The 19,395-nt window shown below is 36.5% G+C and overlaps 1 protein-coding gene across 2 annotated transcripts in view; it reads right to left on the reverse strand.

Moving 5' to 3' along the window:
- Positions 1 to 19,395, reverse strand: part of DYNC1H1 (dynein cytoplasmic 1 heavy chain 1) — a 98,043-nt gene that overhangs the window by 18,227 nt on the left and 60,421 nt on the right. The window contains exons 43-64 of one of the 2 annotated variants that reach the window (XM_056811256.1): positions 18,978 to 19,107; positions 17,572 to 17,705; positions 17,184 to 17,298; positions 16,897 to 17,058; positions 16,605 to 16,819; positions 16,290 to 16,494; positions 14,766 to 14,939; positions 14,522 to 14,641; positions 14,276 to 14,396; positions 12,143 to 12,338; positions 11,345 to 11,462; positions 11,013 to 11,228; positions 10,475 to 10,687; positions 10,208 to 10,335; positions 8,167 to 8,320; positions 7,493 to 7,639; positions 7,246 to 7,396; positions 5,096 to 5,349; positions 2,691 to 2,825; positions 2,465 to 2,559; positions 1,751 to 1,925; positions 1,471 to 1,546 (exon numbers count right to left, since the gene is read on the reverse strand). In XM_056811256.1, coding sequence (XP_056667234.1) covers positions 1,471 to 1,546; positions 1,751 to 1,925; positions 2,465 to 2,559; positions 2,691 to 2,825; positions 5,096 to 5,349; positions 7,246 to 7,396; positions 7,493 to 7,639; positions 8,167 to 8,320; positions 10,208 to 10,335; positions 10,475 to 10,687; positions 11,013 to 11,228; positions 11,345 to 11,462; positions 12,143 to 12,338; positions 14,276 to 14,396; positions 14,522 to 14,641; positions 14,766 to 14,939; positions 16,290 to 16,494; positions 16,605 to 16,819; positions 16,897 to 17,058; positions 17,184 to 17,298; positions 17,572 to 17,705; positions 18,978 to 19,107 — 3,434 coding nt within the window. Of the gene's footprint in view, positions 1 to 1,470; positions 1,547 to 1,750; positions 1,926 to 2,464; positions 2,560 to 2,690; positions 2,826 to 5,095; positions 5,350 to 7,245; positions 7,397 to 7,492; positions 7,640 to 8,166; positions 8,321 to 10,207; positions 10,336 to 10,474; positions 10,688 to 11,012; positions 11,229 to 11,344; positions 11,463 to 11,607; positions 11,804 to 12,142; positions 12,339 to 14,275; positions 14,397 to 14,521; positions 14,642 to 14,765; positions 14,940 to 16,289; positions 16,495 to 16,604; positions 16,820 to 16,896; positions 17,059 to 17,183; positions 17,299 to 17,571; positions 17,706 to 18,977; positions 19,108 to 19,395 lie in introns of both variants that reach the window. The other variant, XM_056811257.1, reaches the window with a different exon arrangement.

Below are 19,395 nucleotides of genomic sequence, written 5' to 3' on the forward strand. Positions count from 1 at the left end.
AGCTCCAAAGTTACTAAACATTGATATGGGGATACTGTCACTAGGTCAATACCCCAAAGAGATTAAAGAAAGAAGAAAAGGACCCAGATGTATATAAATATTTATAACTATTCTTTTTGTGGCAGCAAAAACTGAAAACATAGGGAGTGCCTGTCAAATGGAAAATGGCTAAATAAATGATGACATATAAATGCTATGAAATACTATTGTAAGAAATGATGATGGACATAGCTTAGAAAAAGTTGGAAAGGTTTATACAAACTGAGGCAGAGTTAAGCAAGCAGAAGCAGGAGAATAATTTTATATGACAATTAAATTGTAAAAACAAACAGTTTGAAAAATGTAAGCACTCTGATAAATACAATGATTAACCACTATTCCAGAAGATCCATGATGAAACATACTACCCATCTGACGGATGGACTCAAAGTGCAGTATAAGAAATATTTTTTGGATATGGCCAATGTGGGCAGTTTTCTTGACTTGATCTGTCCTTTCTTCTAAATTACTTTACATTGGCTAACTTGGTATTTATGACGTATACATATATACATATAGTATTTCCCCTCATCAGAATGTAAGTTCCTTGAAAGCAGAGATGGTTTCATTCTTTGAACTTATATATTTCAGTGTCTAGCACACAGAAGATGCTTAAAAATGCTTGGTGATTAAAATACAAGTATTAGAGAATTCTCTGTTGCACTCTAGCTAACAAGTTTTAGGACTTTCTATTGTTACTATCAGGTGAACAAAGAGCTGCCATCATTAGGAAACCAACTCAGTCAATGGTAGCTGTCAGTCCACCAGTTCTTTAGAGGACAAGGAGAAGCTTTCTCCTGAAACGGTCCAAGCCCCCTCCTTCTTCAAGAAGATTCTAATTTCTACTATCTCTAAGCATTGCTGGTCCTTTTCCCTCTCCTGTGTGTCATATAAAGTCAGGATTTCTCACTGCCTCCCTGAATCCTTTCTTAAACCCCAATTGTTTTCATAGTGAATCCTTCCTACTCTTCTTTTAAAGCATCTCCCCAACAACATCTGAAATCAGATGATGGTTATCTGGCCTTGACAAAAAAGAAACATCTCACACACTTTGAAGAGTTATGGAAAACTCCTTCCTGTTCTTTAAGTATACTGGAAATGAAATTCTGAGACCTTTGTCTTACTTGCTGGTAACTCTTGTGCTCAATCCCTGCTCCCTGAGAAAACTGCTATAGCAAAACTCATGGAGTTAGCAGTCTCTTTATCTTGATAGCACATTAACAGGGATAATTTGTTAAACTTTTAAAATTCCCATACCACTGATTATACACTAAAGAATTTGAGACCTGCTACTTATTTTTGCCTGGGAAACTTACATTATTTCTACTCAGTTAACTAAACTTGACTGAACAATCAAGACCGCTGTAGTATGGAAATTAATACTCAATGGGTTACGATTACAAAGGAAAAAAAGTCTGGTCCTAAACTCACTTGCAGGTTTTTCTTCACTCCAGAGGTATGGCACAGTCTGCTCTGGGGAGCTGCTGTCTAACCAAATGCAGAATTGCTGTAATGGAAACAGTTAACATATTACCATTATTTAAAAAAAAAAGGCTCATTAAAAAGTAATAATCTATTTTGAGGCTCACATATTGAAAATCAGAGTCAAGATTTCACAAGTGCAATTTATGCTATTTTATAAGAATAATTCCTTATGATCAATTTTCTAGGACAAGGCTAGCCTTCATAATAACTTAATTAAAGCACTTACCTCATCAGCTTGAACTTTTGAAACTAGGTCTTTAAATGCAGGAAGGCAACTCAATCTCATCATTGCTTCTGTTTGTTCTACAGTCAGTCCATTAATTTTGGGAAGAACACCAGAGCTAAGTACGATTTCTTTCCCTCTTAAGAAGTGCTGGAATTCAGCATCATAGGTAGGCTCCCTGTACATGAAACATCTCTTTAACTTAGGTTTCTTATTTTCCTATTCACTATCATTAAAAGTAATAATATCTGGAGGCAGCTAGGTGGCTCAGTGGATTGAGGACACTGAGTTCAAATCTGGCCTCAGATACGTCCTACCTGTGTGACCCTGGGCAAGTCACTTAACCCCCATTACCTTGCTCTTCTGTCTTAGAACCAATACACAGATTAATTCCAAGTCAGAAGGTAAGGGTTTAAAAAAAAATGGGGGGAAAAAGCAATAGGATCAATTTAACACTTGGTCATAGAATAAAAATTACAGTAAAAATTCAACAAATTAACATAGGAAAATACAAGTTTATATCTCTTGTTCCAACTTCTATAATTATTAGTAAAACATCATTTCATAATTAGTCTTATGCCCAAAGGCCTTGAGCTTTCAGCCAGATTTTCTACTTAGTACCAAGTATAAGAGTTACATAGATAGTAAGCATTCAGTAAGTACTTGTTAACTGAATGAAAAATGATGAACTTGAATAAGGAAAAGGAGCAAACTTACCCAATAGTGCCCTTCAGTTTAATTCTTGCCAAAAGCATTGCAAAGGTGATATGATCTTGATGTAACATGCCTCTGGCCACTCTGTTAAAAGCCACCTGTTGACAAAAGTGACAAATGCTTATGTTCTCAGAGACAAATCATTAAACAAGTTGTTTCTATTGGAGGAAGCAAATTTTACAAGAAATTATAAATATTAGGCATGAAAAATAGGGAATTTGTCTTCTACCTGGAAGAGATCCTTGGTAATGATGGAGAGCCGCTGGGTGTGATCAGTAATGCCCTTTAAGTTTGGGTTCTCATATAATACATTGTGATAAATATCCAAGAAAAACTGAAGGGAATATTGATATAAGAAGTGTATCTGAAAAGAAATAATTTAGCCAAAATTAGACCATCCAAATCTACATACAAAAGTAAAATAAGTAACTAGAAAGTTTTTCTTAAAATCCATCTATAATTGAGATATAATTTTTCTCTCCATTTTCCAAATAGTAAGAACCTAGCAGAAACAAAAAATGATTGAATTCTATTCAATCAATCCATGAAGATCATAACTCTGGAGTCTTACAACTGGACCATTAGCTATAGGTCTCAGAAATTATACCACATACCATAATAAGCCCCAAAATGGATAGACAATAAATATTTAAAGCCAAAACAATTTCTAAAAACTAGAAGACAACCAAATCAAGTACTTTTTATAGACATAGCTAAGGGGAGTGTTTGTAAACAAGGGATAGAGGTGATCTTCAAAATACTAAATCATTTTTATTATATAAAAATGGAAAAGCCTTTATATGTGCAAAATCAACAACTAGGATAAGAAGGGAAGCTTATCAATGGGGGGAAATTGCATCACATATCTCTTTTAAGGTTCTGATATTCAATATATAATCAATATATTGATATTCAATATATAATATAATCGCACCAAATCACTAAAATAATAACAGAAATAGAGGCCAATCAGGTGGCTCAGTGAATTGAGAGCAAGGCCTAGAAAAGGGAAGTCTTGGGTAAGTTACTTAATCTCCATTTCCTAGCCCTTTTTGCTTTTACATGCAATACATAGTATTGATTCTAAGATGGAAGGTAAAGGATTATAAACAACAACAACAACAACAATAACAACAAAACAACTCCAAAGTCTCACTTCACACCTAATAAACTGGTAAAAATGAAACAGTCAAGCCATTTTTCATGAGATGTGGAAAAATAAGCAATCGGTCTAACTATTCTGGAAAACATTTTGGAGTTATGCTAATAAAGTGAATAAAATGTTCATACTCTTGGAGCAATCAATAAACATTTATCAAGCTCCTACTATGTGTCAGGCACTGCAACACTGGCAATATAAAAAGAGGCAAACGACAGTCCCCTCCCCTCAAGGAACTTACAATCTAATAAGGGAGCCAATGCATAAACAAAGAGGAATAATGCAAACTATATACAGGAAAAATGGGAAATTACTTAAAGAGGAAAAGCACTGAAATCAGAAGGATTAGGGAAAGCTTCCTATAGGCGGCAGGATTTTAGTCAGGACTTAAAGGAAGTGAGGAAGGCCAGTAGTTGGAGTGAAAAGAGCTTTCCAGGCATGGGGGACAGTCAGGGAAAATGCCTAGAGATAGAGCGTCTTGTTTGGAGAGCAGCCAGGGGGGCACTATCACTGGATCAAAATATCACCACTAGGTATTAACCCTGAGGCCCAAGAGGTTATGAGATTTATCCAAGACAACACAGATAGTAAATTTAGTAAATTCTTTTGACCTAACCTAATATTAACTCTTCAAGAGGGATTGGGGAACCATAAATCCTAATATTAGGCTAAGTTAATGTTTACTCTATTCATATACCCTTTAAACACATTCTCTCCCCTCCTTAAGACTTTCTAGACTGAAAAATACTATTTTTTACTATTTCTTCCTGAATTCTATAAAAGTAGGTTAATTTTATTTTAAATTCTCTATCTGATGATGCTTTTGGGAACTAATATGAACTATAAGTCTAATGAATATTATCTTTAAATCTCTTCTATCCTCAAAAAATCTTCCATATATACCCTTTCATCTCCTTAGGCTATTTTCCTTTATTATGCTTGTATTTCTCAGTCAAATTTCTGGGGGAAAAAAATCTCTGCTTTTTTACTTTCTACATCCTCTCCTCTCACACACTCATGTGACTTCTGATCCCATCACTCTAGTAAAACGACTCTCTCCCTTCTTCTAAGCTTCCTTATTTCTGTGAAAAGAATCACGATTCTACCATTCTCCAAGGTTAAAAAAATCGGCATCACATATCCACCACACCTCACTCTCCCTCACTCCACATTGACAAACCTATACATATTTGTACAAGTCCCCAAAGTCTCCCTAAGAGTGGGGCTTGTTTCTTTTCTCTTTGTATCTCCAGCTCTAGGGACAGTGCTTGGCACACAGGAGTTTAAAAATGCTTATTGATTATTTATGTGCCAAGACACATAAAGGTAAACAATATTGCCAATCAAACCAAACTTAGAAAAGCAACAAACTTCAAGAATTGAGATCCACAATGATGCCCTAAATTACATAAATTCTGCAAAGGTTAAAAAGCCAATTTTTTAAGACCAAGTGAAGGGTCTCAGTATTTTTTTACCTGTTTCAATGACTCCATAGTAAAGTAAATACTACTACAGGCAGTAGAAAGTGGTAGATATTGCTGGGAAACAGTTTCCACTTCTTGCATAACTATGTCAGTTTCTTCTACTTTTCGAGTGACCTCTGCTGCTTCCTTCTTCAGATTCTCCAAGGTAGTAATGATGGTATCATCATCTAAAATACGTCCCTTAACCTCATTAAGAGCTTGTAGCAGAGACTTTTCTAACTGACGTAGACGCAACTGGAATTCACCTTTAAAAAAACAAGCAAACAACTTTAGGCTGTGGTAGTGGAATTTATTCACCAAACATTTACCTACTCTATGTACAAGAACATCAAGAAAGCTTCATGGAAATGATAGTTAAAGAAAACCAAGTTCAAGAATTTATACTCTGATAGTCAAAGAGTCAATGAAGGACTTGATTTGGTTTGGTTTGCTCTTTAAACAGAAGATTAAACACAGCCAGAGACTTGGACAGAGAAGAGAGAGAAGCTAAACGGCTCTATGGATAGAGAGCCAGGCCTGGAGATGGGAGGTCTGACCTCAGACACTACCTAGCTGTTTGACCCTGGACACATCACTTAATCCCAATTTCCTAAGCCTTACCACTCTTCTGCCTTAGATTCAATAGTTGGTATCCATTATAAGACAGAAGGGCTTAAAAAAAAAAAAGATCAGAGAAGAAGTTAGTTGGTGATAAGAAAATTATAATAATAGTTTAAATAAGAAAAGATGAAGACTTGAATTAGGGTGACATAGCAGGAGAACAGAAGGGACAAATGTGGCAAGATCATGGAGGTAGAATTAACAGAATTTGGCAAATGATTGGTTATAAGGAGTGAGAAGAATCAAAGATGACTGATGTTACAAAAGTGTTTCCACTGACAGAAATACAGCTGTCAGGAAAAGGGATGTTTTTTCAGTTCTAGCCATGAAGAAGTTTGAGGGATCAAATTGTAATATATTTTCTGTATAGAACATTAGGATATCCTACTGGTCCAGAATGGCAGGGATAGAGGGAAGTCTAAAGGATTAACAAACAAACTGGAGAAGCATGCACAGAAGAGTAATGAGAGAACCCAAGTGGAGTGGAAGGCTTAGATGATCTGAAATAATACAGGACAAAGGGAAAAGTAAAGACAATATGGGCAATCATCAGCTCAGTAGACAGAGCAAGGGAAAGGTCAAAGGGAACACCTAGGCACTAGCAAAAGAGCAACATTCAGCACAATTTCTAGTACTAAATACAATGGATAGCTCCTACTGCTAAAAGGAAAGCAATCTTACGTGCCTTATTTGCATTCATTCATCAGTGCACAATGGCAACATGGTAAAGGAGGTTGTAACTAATTAAAAGACAAAGTTTTCTTGGGGTCTACTCTCTCTCTGAGGGAAGCAACAAACAAGGATGAACCGAAGCAGCCAATAATAATACATTGCATGTTATGGAAAATTCTTACATAAGATCTAAGTTCTGCTTAGAAGGCATTAATGTCACCATTGGCCAAAACAGAAAGCAAATATCCCTTAGGTCTAGGATTATGATCTTCATTGAAAGGCCAGGTAGCTAATGATCTAGAGGCTGCCATGTGTGTCTCCATGGCTATATTTAACTGCGAGTTCTTAGAAGATGACTACTAATATCCAGGTTATAGTCATTATGAGATTCGAACTCTGCCAAGGGGAAAGGCATATGGAGGAATGACATATCCTGGCACCCCCTCCTTGATCTTAAAGAATATGACATCCACCATTTCTTTTGTCAAAATTAAAATCTCCTAGAAACGTAACAAAATCTGGAATGCTGGATTTCCTCAACCTTCTGTTGTGGTTATTCAGACAGGTCAGTAGTTTCTGACTCTTCAAGACTCTGTTTGGGGTTTTCTTGGCAAAGACAATAGAATTTCCTTCTCTAGATCATTTTAAAGATGAGGAAAAAGTGTTAAGTGATTTGCCCAGGGTCACACAGCTAGTATGTGAAGCCAGATTTGAACTCAAGAAGATGAATCTTCCTGATCCCAGGTCCAGAGGTCTATCTACTCTGTCACCTAGATAGCCCCATCTCAGTCTTCTAATCTTCACCAAACAAATTTCTATAAAATTTTCTCAGACTTCATTATAGCATACTGTTATATTTAGGAACATACCTTGAAGTTTAAGGAGATCAGAACGTTTTTCATCCACATCAGGTCTCTCTGCCTTAAGAACCTCATTAAGACATTGGCTTTGTAAACTGCTGCGGGTTACTGTGAAGTTCACAAATGTCACACGAGAACAGAGATCTGGTGGGAATTCAACCTATCAAAAGAGATAACAGAATACTTTCTGCCTTGTATTCACTGACAATACCCTAAAACTTGATACATTTTACATATGGTTTGTCTCTTTCCTTACAGTGGGGTCTCTGGTAGACAGGAAGATGACAAATGATGGAGACAAGTCTATATCCTGATCGCCAAGGGTAATCAGTACTCTTCCACCTGTTCTTCGGACTTCACGATTTAGCACTGGATTCAAAACTGGGTCATAGCTCTCCACATCCTAAATATGAACATAAGTTTAAAATGCAGAATCACTCATCTCCCACAATTAGCATCAACTAAATAGTGACTTTAATGTATAAATGGACATTCTTAATAATCAACATAAACATGTGCAAACAGCAATAAAGAGTTTTCCAGGTAGGTTTCAAATTGGGTTTTCCCAATGAATCTATAATGAAGGTTTTCTTTAACTCTTTCATATAAAGATACAAATTCTAGATACTATCTCCTCTATTTTACTATTAAATAAAGATTCAAGGCTCTCAAATGATCAGAATGTCTTCATTCTTATATAGTTTTCTTTTGTACTAGATCATCATATCTAAATACCAAATACAGGTCTAACACAGGGGTTCTTAACAGAAATACAAAGTTTGATAATGGCATTTCAAAGAACTGTCTTCTTTTGTAATCAGTTATTTTATTTTAAGCTTTTAAAAACCTTATTCTGAGGAGTCCATACAAAAACCCTAACTTTAACACACTTGGGAGAAGAAGTAAGTTTTGTGGAATTTAAATACATACCTGGACAAGAAGGGGGTTACCGAATCTTAGGGCACTTTCTAAATTTTTTCTGAAGGCATCATCTAAAAAGCTTGTTCGAGTAATTTTCCGATCTTTATATTCATTCATAATGAATTCTGTGGCTTGTCCAGAAGGATCAATGATCAATGGATATCTATAGAGAATCACATGATGAAGTATCAGGTTAACAAAAACAGACTGACTCCAAACAGGAAAACCAAGAATGTGGTAAATAATTATGAAAATTTGCACAGATTGATGCTAAGTTTTTGTGGAACTGTGTGAACATCTGTATTATCACCATTTAGACAAAAGAAAAAAGTACTTCACAACAATATAGTCTTACAGTTTTCGTTACAAACAATGCCCCCAGGTTTGCAAAAACCAAGTACTCAAATACTAGAAGTAATGATTAAGTACTAAAACAGATTTCTCAACTTATCAATCAGGAATTTTCTCCAATGGTGCAGACTATGACCCATTCATGCCTGCCCAAGAAACTCACTTAAGTGTGTTCAACACCTTCCTCTCTCCCAACATGCCGCAGCAGCTGAGGAATCTGATAGATAGTCCATCTGTTTTCTGCCTCTCCTCATGTTTATTATCAGACTCTAGTGAGCAGAACTGTTGACATTTTCCAAGGAATCAGGAATGATCTTGATATATGAATGGGAGTGACTTTGTTATAAAAGACCTCATAAGGTAGCACACTTTGTTCTGTCTACCAAATGATGTTTTAATTGCCCATTTTGATGGTTTCTTTTGGTTCTTATCCTTCTTAACCTCTCTGAAGCATTTAACACCATTGACCACTGTCAATTCTTGGACATTCTCTCCTCACTAGTTGACACATTTATTTCTCCCAGTTTTCCTGCTTCTCTGAAGGTTCCATATCACACTCTATAACAGTAGGTATACCAAAAGGCTCTGTTCTGTCTGGGATCTCTCATCCATTGCCATGAAGTTAGTCGTCACCATTGATTTTTATAAATTTCCACCTGCATGTCCTAGAGATACCTCCAACTCAACCTACACAAAGCAAAACTCATTATTCTCCCTCCACTCCACCCCACCCCCTCCTTACAGACTTTACTGTTTCAGTTAAAGGCACCACCACTTCTCACTTTTCCATTCTCTCAGATTTATATCCCCCCTTACTGCACATAATCTAATCAGTAGCCAAATCTTACTGTTTCTACTTCCACAATACTTTGTGTGTTCATCTCCATCTCTGCTCACATGGATAGCACTTAAGATTACTGCCACTTAATAGGTTTCCCTATCCCAAGTCTTTCCCCTTTCCAATCCATCCCATAGTTTTGCCATTAAATGTAGATGTCATTCCTTTACTGAATAAACTCCAACTGTTTCAAGAGTCAAACAAACTCTTCAGTTTGACTTTTAACATCCTTTACACCTTGTCTCAGTCTCCCTTTCCAGCTTCATTACACATCACCCCCTTCCCATTGTCTATGGACAAACTGACACAATTACTTGTACTTGATCATCTCTTTGTTTATTTACCTTTGCAGTGGTCATCCTTCTACCCTACCTCCCACGACCATTGGACATGTCTGCAATGCATGAGATCCCATCCTTACCTCTGCCTTTTAGAGTCCCTCACTTCCTTCAAGCACTACATTCAACAGGAAACCACTCCTGATCTCTTCTGCTGCTTGTGCTTCTACTTTTACATATTTTACCTTATATTTAATTACATTGTTTATTTTGTAATTCTCCTGCAAATACCACTATAAAAAAGACTTAAACACAAATTATACTTCAGTATCTAATCACCTTCATTGCTGCAGTTAAATTTCATTTTCTTTCATCCTTATTTCACTGAAAAACCACTGGCACTGGTTGTTTCACTTTTCCCTCCAGGTGAAGCAATTCCAGTTCCCCATACATCCCCAATGCTTATTCAGAGAAGAGGGGAGTTTTAAAGTCCAACAGTGAGATTAAAAATGACCAAAATAAAAACACCTCAGTTGTCTTTAGAAGGAATTAGGTTTGAGTTGCATTATACTTGTAAACATACCTATTAAACCGTTTAAGCATGATTGCATTTTCAGTGCACAAATCATCTGCAGGTAATGAACTTGCTTGCCAGCGAAGCCTCTCATCAGCATTTGAAAGATACTCTGTCCTTGCAATGTCTGTACGGAACTGAAATATTAATAGTCTTTATTATTTTTCTTTCACCAAAAACTCCCCTTTTCACACAAAACTCTACAGTTATCTCCGCAAAAGCTGGCCAAATTTGGGCATGTTTAACATTACAATGTAAACCTTGGTGGATTTTTACCTGGATGTTTGCTTGTTGTAAATGATGGGACCAAGTAGTAAATAAGTTTTGCCGCATCTGCTGGTCAAAATAGCCAGCGTAAGCAATGAAGGCAGCTGACAACAGACAGTCTCCTGCAATGGTTGACATTTGGTTTTTGAAGGTTTCACTTGTTTTCTCCCAGCGTTCACGCTCAGCAGACAAACTCTTGAGAAGAGCAGTACTTCGATTTACCTGAAGTTAAAGGATACAACTGAATTAAAACTACACACAGCATTTACTTTGGGGCTGTTTAACTAAGAACAGTTAGAAAACACTCCCACTGTCTAATATTTCAACTCTCACAAAACACTAATGAAGGCATTTAGAAAATCCTGTTGCAAAAGATCCTGCACCATGCAGTCTTAAACTAGTTTGAAGCAGAAATATCAGGGGAGGTTGTCCCATCTGCCAAGACTTACACATTTAATCTCAAATACCATCTTCTGTATGCCTATAAATCTAGAGTTTTGGAAAATGGAACAAGAACCAACTTTAGGGCTAGCAGGTAAGATCTTACTTTTGCTTCCACAGCAGCAAGGTCTGCTTTAATTGCTTGGGCCTCAGAGATCAGCACAGCATATTCCTCCTTGTACCGAGCAATGCTAGCTTCCAGGTCCCGGATCATCTGTTCCACCTCATTAGCTTTCTGCTGGTTGTCTTTGGCGTCATCTTCTAATTTCTGTAACTCATTCCGCAAGGGCTCTACTCGCTTTAGCATGTCTGCATAGTTAAGCTGTCAGATTTTATAAAAGTTAATTAATATTTATAGACAGCTTAGCCAATCTCCCAGTCACTAAATTTCACAAGTAAACTCTTCCACATCTGATTATCCCACACGGCACTAATTACCTGTGCAATTGCCCATTTAACCATGGGGCCACAAGCCAAGGATGCTCTGTTTACAATTTCATAGTTGTAACTTGGATTTGACATGTAATTCTTCTTCATCTTTTCCCTTATGGCATCACTGCAAAAGAATTATGTTCCTTAGTATAAATATAAGGGAAGAGTAAGTCAGCACCTCTATGGGATGTAACTTCTAGTTCAAAGTGTCTACAGTGTTTCTATATGTTGCCCCAAATGACCACTAAAGACAAAACTAAAACCAATACCTTAGTTCTTCAATATTAAAGTTGACAATGCTGCTGATGAAATTATCTCTGAGAATAACTGGTCTGATCTTTTTCCAATCATTAGTTTCCTCACCCAACAGAAGACAGATTGACTCTAAAGCCAGTTTTACTGCAGCAGGAGGGTTGGCCATTGCTCTTACTTCAACAAGATGCTGCTTCCTTATAGAGCTCACAGCTATTTGTGGGGGATGAAAATAGCATTCAGCATGCAGGAGGTTATGGAATTATAACACTACTGCTGGGAATGTCCGAAAGAAATTTTAGTTCTTCACTTACAAAAAATTTGCCTACAAAGACGTCTGTGCAATAAAACATGGTGTCTTTTAGGGAATGACACACCAAAGAGTATATAAATTGAGTGACTATTTATAGTTAATTAGGATGCCAGCTAAATTTATAAAATTCCACTGTCAAATTTAAATTCCTCCTCCCAGACAAACACGACCATCTTCAAATATGTTGTGAACAATTTCTTTCAATTCCCAGCAATAGCATTGTACGTTCATTTAATCACCTGATCTCCTCAGCAGAAAAGTTTACAATAGTTGGTATGAAGTTTTCCCTCATAATGATGGAACGTATCTGTTTCCAGTCAGTGGTGCTCTCACCCAACAGCAGACAGATGGACTCTAGGGCCAGCTTCACCGCTGCAGGGGGATTTGCCATAGAGCGGACCTCTACCAGGTGTTGCTTCTTTATTGATTTTACAGCTAAAAGACAGCAGTCAAACCAGTTGGAGCAGAAGGAGTAGAGAAAGTATCGATTGGGGAGAGGGGGAGAGGAAGATCAAGCACAAACTGGAATAATAATCATAACTGAAGCTTTGAGCCACCAATAAAAATTCATGCAATGGCTAAGCAGATCTGCTAGACTAATATAAGATTTGGCAAATATCCAAGGGTAAAAAAACTTCTGATTTCCATCACCAGAAATGTAACTTTATCAGACAAAATGGCAACTAACTAGATTCAGTTAATATATGAAGCAAAGTACTTCTGCAAAACATACTATAGTAGACTTACATACCAAATAGGCAGAACAGAAGCTATTTATCATTCACAATGGCAATCTTAATGTTATCTTAGAAGACTAATAACATAGTAAAACTCTTATTCACATAAGGAAGCCATTCACCATATCGACATATCTCTATGTTTTATTTTGTACTTTTCAGCCCAGTTTTCCCATTCTTTTTTAGTAACTGATTCCTTGAAAATCAATAATGAAGAGTTTTACTATGTTAGATACCACCACCATGGAATAAAAAAATTACTTTTTGCAGATGCTATTTACTTGTTCATTCTTACAAAAGTTTCCATAAAAATAAGAAATTAGAGAACTTTGAAAAGTGAAAGCTTTACGATATCTGAAGGAAAAATGCAAACCAGAAAAAAGAGCCCAAAACAACTTAGAAACATCCAAGTGTACATGCATAAGGATAGAATTTAAAAATGCTTAACACTGGCCAAATAACTGTATAACCTCCCATCTCCAAATTCCATTAATAGTTGTATTAAGAATAGAATTATATCTCATTTTGAATAAAATTAGCAACAAAAATTTAAATAAGTTTATCTTATTTCCAAAGATTGAGAAGCTATTGCCTCCAAAGAATTAATAAAGAAGTTTAATATAACATAATTTTTTTTTACCCACACCTTCTGTCTTAGAATGGATACTAAATACAGATTCCAAGGCAGAAGAGCAGTAAGGGTTAGGCAATTGGAGTTAAGTGATTTACCCAGGGTCACATAGCTAGGAAGTGTCCGAGGCCAGATTTGAACACAGGTCCTCTCTATTCCAGGCCTGTTGTTCTATCCATTATGCTACCTGGTTGCCACTAAGGCATGTTTTAAATGAAAGGCATAAGAACCCAAATCTTTTAAAGAACGAGAAAAATATAAAAGAAGGGAACATGTAGGAAAAAAAAACCAAGAATGAAAATGAATTATAAAGGAGTCATAATATTTCACAGATGGAAAGAGGAATTTTGGCAGTTAGGGAGGAGAAGAAAAATGAGAAGAAATGACTGCTGTCTCTTCTTAAAATACTGGCTTAGAGCCAGAATGTTTTAGCGATGGCTTATGAAGTGGCATTGTATATTTTACTACAACTTGTTAACATGGGGATGCCATGCAAATCGATTACCCAGTCAGCTAAAACAAACAAACACCAAACCCCTACATTAAAAAGGAAACTGAAGTATATTTAAGAATGTTTTTTAATGTCAATTTCAGTCCCAGAAGAGACAGATTTTGAATTCAACTTCTTCAACCTTTCTGGGCCTCAGTTCCTCACCCATGAGTTTCAGTGACTCCCCCAGACCTCGCTTCCATCCCCTCCATTGACTTAGGGTGGGGCCAAGAGTAGAGTCCCAGCCTTCCCACAGCACTGTTTATCCTCTACTCTTTTCCCTAACATCCCAATTGTTTTTTCCTTATGAAATTAGCTAAGCTATGTGTGTATGGGCTACACTCCCTGCGAGGTATTTATTTTTAAACATTTACCCATTTTGGCTATTAGAAAGGCCCAGGGAGAAATCTCCCTTAGCAGTATGTCTGACCCTGCTGGGCATTAAAGCCAAGCTGATGCGTTTAACTTGAAGGCTCTTTTCCTAGTAATTCAACCCCTTTGTTTACTCACGTACCATTCTGGGCTTCAATGACAGCAGGCTCAACTTTATCTAGATCTTCCTTAACACTCATCTGCTTGTCAGCAATAACTTCCTGCTGCTTGTGCAGCTGTTCCTGAATTTCTTGGCTCATCACCTACAAAGAAACAGTGGTTGGTTGGGGAGTCACATGCTGGCTCCTACTTAATTTTTCAGCAGTTTTGGGAGAAAGAACCAAAAATGAGCCTCCTAATATCTAAGGAGAGGGAACAACATAGCAACCTTTTTCTTTTCTGCCTCTTGTTGATCTTTAACCATCTTCTTCAGCTTGTCATTAGCAGCAGCATTCTTTACTTCCAGCTCCTGGCTTTTTATTCTCAAGTCCCTCCGTAGCTCCTCCACCTGTAATCACATTGTAGAGGTGTGTCATAAGGTACTGGCCACTTCCACCTCTCTGCTCCACTCTTTCCCCCCTCCCTTCTTACCCCTCTTTCACTTCTAATGAAAATCTTTTTTAAAAAAATACCTGGTCAACTGTTTCTTTGATTTTCCTAAGGCCAACATTCAAATGCATTTGCTGTTCTTCCAGTTCACTGCGCTTTTCATTGAATAGATTAGCATAATGGTTGATAAAGTCTAAATAATGACGAGGTGTGATCGCCATAGTTCTGCCTCCTCGCTTGGCTAAACGTGCATTAGCCTTTAAAATGAAAGATATAAAAAGGTATAAAGAGGACACCTGGTGAGTAGAGTCAAGTTCCCAAGTTCCGTAAGTAAACTACTGACTAGGTTAAGAAGATTTTTGTTCAAAAGTATGCAGGGTGCCACATGGCTAAAAATGGAAGTGAGGACAGGAAACAGACTTTGAGAATGAAAGACTGGTCACGGTGCAGGATTCTCTTACATAGCTGCCTGAAGCAAAGAAGGCATTATCGGGGGAGAGGGCACACACTTAAGAAAATAGTTGAGAACTCCATGTCTCAGAAAGGAAATTCATTTACTGGCTTTAATGGAGAATAGATGGATTTGATGCCATTTCTCAAAAAAGCTTCCAGTGAGGAAGAAATCTGCTGCTTTTTTAGTGCACTCATGCAAAAAAAATTTTAATTTAAAATATGTCATGACCTTCCACATATATTGTTTCCTATTGGCATGTGAGGTCCTTGACTGAGAACAAGGACTATCTCACTTTCCTATTTGGATCACCCTCACTTAGCACAGGGCTTTGTATCGAATAAGCACTTAATAACTTGCTTACTCATTAAATCAAACTCTATCCTATGATTAAACTGATTTTATCAGTCAGAAATCTCTAATCATGAATAACTGTTAAATACTTTTTTTAAGAGTCCTGATTAAAAGAATGATTTAAATAAGGAGTTCATGTTTTTTGAATATGCTTTCTATATTTTTTAATATTCAAATTCCAAATGTATTAAGTCTTTTGCTTTCAAAAAGAATTAAGATAATTTTTAAAATGAGATAGTAAAAGTCTAACTTTTCAAGCTAATTACACAGCTGGGAACATTTGTAAATATTTAATAAAGACCATAAACCATAACTTTTTTACAAGACTTTTACCTGTGATGAAAAGGAGTAGGTTGGTTGGAAAGGAGATAATATGACAGTTCAAATTCTACATACCATAGTCAATATGCCCCAACTTATCCAACAGCAAGGAATGAAGCAACTCCATGCTTTAATAAAATTAAATGGCATTTCCACCTTAATTCTCTAATATTCTATATAGTCAAACATTGTGACTGCAATTTCCTGAAATTAAAACATTGCTTTTTTACTACTAAAAACATTTTGTTGATAATTTTTGTTATATAGGAATATAAAACATTTTTAAAAGGATAATCATTTTCATTTGGTACACCTTGGTAAAAATAAGCTTCATGCTAAAGATTTCCTAGGATTGTAGCAGTCCAGGTACATACAAATCAGGATATATTTTTGCATGGTGGTTTCAGAGAAAAAAAAATTACTTTTATATAAGTAGGTTAAATTTTTTTGTTTTGCAAACTGGTCTAATGATAGAATCTACCTGATGAAGAGTCTGATGAACAAACACACAACTATTCACGATGGCTTCCCGGTGGGATGGTGGCTGTGGTAACTTATCATAAACGACTGGCATATAATCTGGTACAATGTAATTTGGCTTCTCAAGGTCCATTTTACTAGTGAATTCTTTGCCGACTTGATACAGGGCTTCGGTGGACCAATCACCAAACCAGTTCAGCACACACCTGAGAAAGACAGAGGCTTATATATATCCAGACAACATCATTTCCCCTTTAGTAAATAAGGAACCCAAGGCTCAGGGTACGAAACAGAGAGTGACAGTGCATCAGGTTACCTATTGAAAAGGGCAGGTGAAGTAGCTGCTCTGTCCTTCAGTCCCTCAGAAGAAGGATTCATGGTAAACACAACATGGAGGTTGCGAATAACTTGGCTAGTGAACCATTTATACAATTCTTCATGTGAATCCAGCATTAAACCTTCTTTCTGTGCACCCTCTTTACACTGAGTCATAAGGGTAGCATACTCATCTCCTTCAAAGAGACCAGGAACCTAAAGAAACAAAAAAATCACATTTTAAAAAACTTGGTAATTTACAGAGTGGTCAATTCAATATGTTATTCACTTACCTCTCCATTAGCAAGGAGGGTGTTCATTCGCTCTAGGAACCCAGAATCAAGTACATTTGATTCATCCATAATGAAGGCTATCTTCTCGTTTTTACAGCCAGAACGTCTCAGCACAGTCCTGAGATCTTCATCAAAATCTTCACCTGTATACTTTCTATGGACCTATAAAGTAAGTTCACATTCGATATATTTTTTTTTTTTAGTGGAGTGCTGTATGTTTGTGAATGAAATAAAATTAAATATGCACAGGCTTTTTGTGGTGTAAAGGAACACCAGGTTCTATCTACCTTAATTTGATAGACACTTAAACCATTCATCCAGGCAACAAATCTGGAAAGAGTTGTCTTTCCTGCTCCACTAACTCCAATAAGCAGCAAATGGCCTTGAGGTTGACGGAAGATTCTGAAAAATATTAAAAAATAAGATGACCCAATGCAATGTTCATAAGATTCCCAAGTTGCTTTGAAAATTAATAAATAAGATGCTGAGATCTGGCAGCATTATGGAAGATAAAGACTTAACTCTTGCATGTTTTAGGATTTATATTCAAAATCTGTTTCTTCTATGTTGACTTAAATAGACTTGCAAACTAGCAAAAAGGGTTTGCTTTGTTTTGACTTTTTAAGTAAATTACAACATCTATTCTCATAGCAAAAATGATAGCATGAAACTCACCGGTCAATCCTGAGGACATGATCTAAAACTTCATTAAACAGCACAAGTGGCACATCAAGTTCTTCTTCATAGAACACTTTCAACCTAGCTTTGACATAATCTCTCAACTCTTCTTGATCCACTGGGATGTAATCCTATAGAGACAACAACAAATCTTGTAAATATATATATATATATATATATATATATATATATGCATGCATATACATAGCATGTAATGCTATATTTAACTCAAGGAGAATCTTATCAAGGAGAGTGGTCAGCCAAAATTTCAGAAGCAGAACTTAACTGAGATTGAAGGAATTAAATATTTAAATTTTAAGGGTTCCATAAACACCAAAAGTTAGAGAAGATAGGGGGCAGCTGGGTAGCTCGGTGGATTGAGAGCTAGGCCTAGAGACGGGAGGTCCTAGGTTCAAATCTGGCCTCAGACACTTCCCAGTTGTGTGACCCTGGGCGAGTCACTTGACCCCCATTGCCTAGCCCTTACCACTCTTCTGCCTTGGAGCCAATACACAGTATTGACTCCAAGACGGAAGGTAAGGGTTTAAAAAAAAAAAGTAGATAAAGATAAACACATGTAGGGTCAGGTAACTTTCCATCCATAAAAACTTTAAAATATTTTAAAATAACTATGATTACTAAAAAAGCATTATTTTATAATATATGGTCTATTTCATAAACTAAAATGAGATATTTGTAAAAGCATCTTTTAAACTGTTAACATGATACACAAATGTAAGATATACACATCTCATTATTAAAATAAGCAATGGAAAGATGAAGACCAATGTGATTTAGGGAAGTCCTACAAATTTAGATTACAACCTTATCCCAAGTATACTAAACTAACAAAATTCAGGCTATTCCATAGTTGTGCACAAATGTAGGTAGGATGTACCCATAATATGCAAAGCACTGATTATAAGCCATAGGAGTGGCTTTACAGAACATGGGGGTGGGGGGAAGGTACTGCCCATATTTTCCATAAGAACAAAAACACTGTTATGTGATTCTGGAAGTAATGTTAGCAATTCTTAACACTACAGAAAAGTGAAGCATTACTTTAGTATTCTTTTTCTATGTTTGGCTCCTTTGTTATTAGAGAGGCCATCAGATAAGTGAGAAAAAAAAAAGAACCACTTCTATCCCATTCCAATAACAGGATTAGGCATCTCCTCCGTGCAAGGTATAGTGGCTACAAAAAAAAAAAACACAAAACCTAAACAGTCTCTGCCCTTTAAGAAGCTAGCTTTCTACTATTACAACTTCTTGTTCTCAGGCTGAGATTACATAACTACAAATACCTACCGAAAAATTAGCGTCATTACTTTGTAAAATTTAGAGGTCACAAAAGGACAACAGAAAAGGTATATTAGTAATGAAGCTATTTAGGTTCAGGTTACCTTTGACAGCCAGTTGCTATATAAGATAGGCCTGCTCATGGCTTTTTCTTTGTCTATATTAGGGAAGTGCTTTAGAGCTACCATATCAATATTCTCATCAGTCCAACGTCTTTCCTCATCTTCCACAAGTCTGTTTTTAAGGAAAAAAGAGTAAACAGTAAGCTATAAATTAAAGGGTCTAGATACAAATATTGTTGCTATATATAGTGGTTTTTTTTAAAAAAACTTTTACCTTCTTAATATCAATTCTAAGACAGAATAGTGCTAAGGGCTAGGCAATCCAAGTTAAGTAACTTGCACAGTCACATAGCTAGCAAGTATCTGAATCCAAATTTTTGAACCTGGGCCCTTCCAACTCCAGGCCCAATGCTCTATCCCTTGTGCTGTTTAGCTGCCCAAGCAGTATTTATAAGCTGCT

Source organism: Monodelphis domestica, chromosome 1 (assembly GCF_027887165.1).
Source record: "Monodelphis domestica isolate mMonDom1 chromosome 1, mMonDom1.pri, whole genome shotgun sequence".
In the NCBI taxonomy this organism is placed as follows: Eukaryota; Metazoa; Chordata; class Mammalia; order Didelphimorphia; family Didelphidae; genus Monodelphis; species Monodelphis domestica.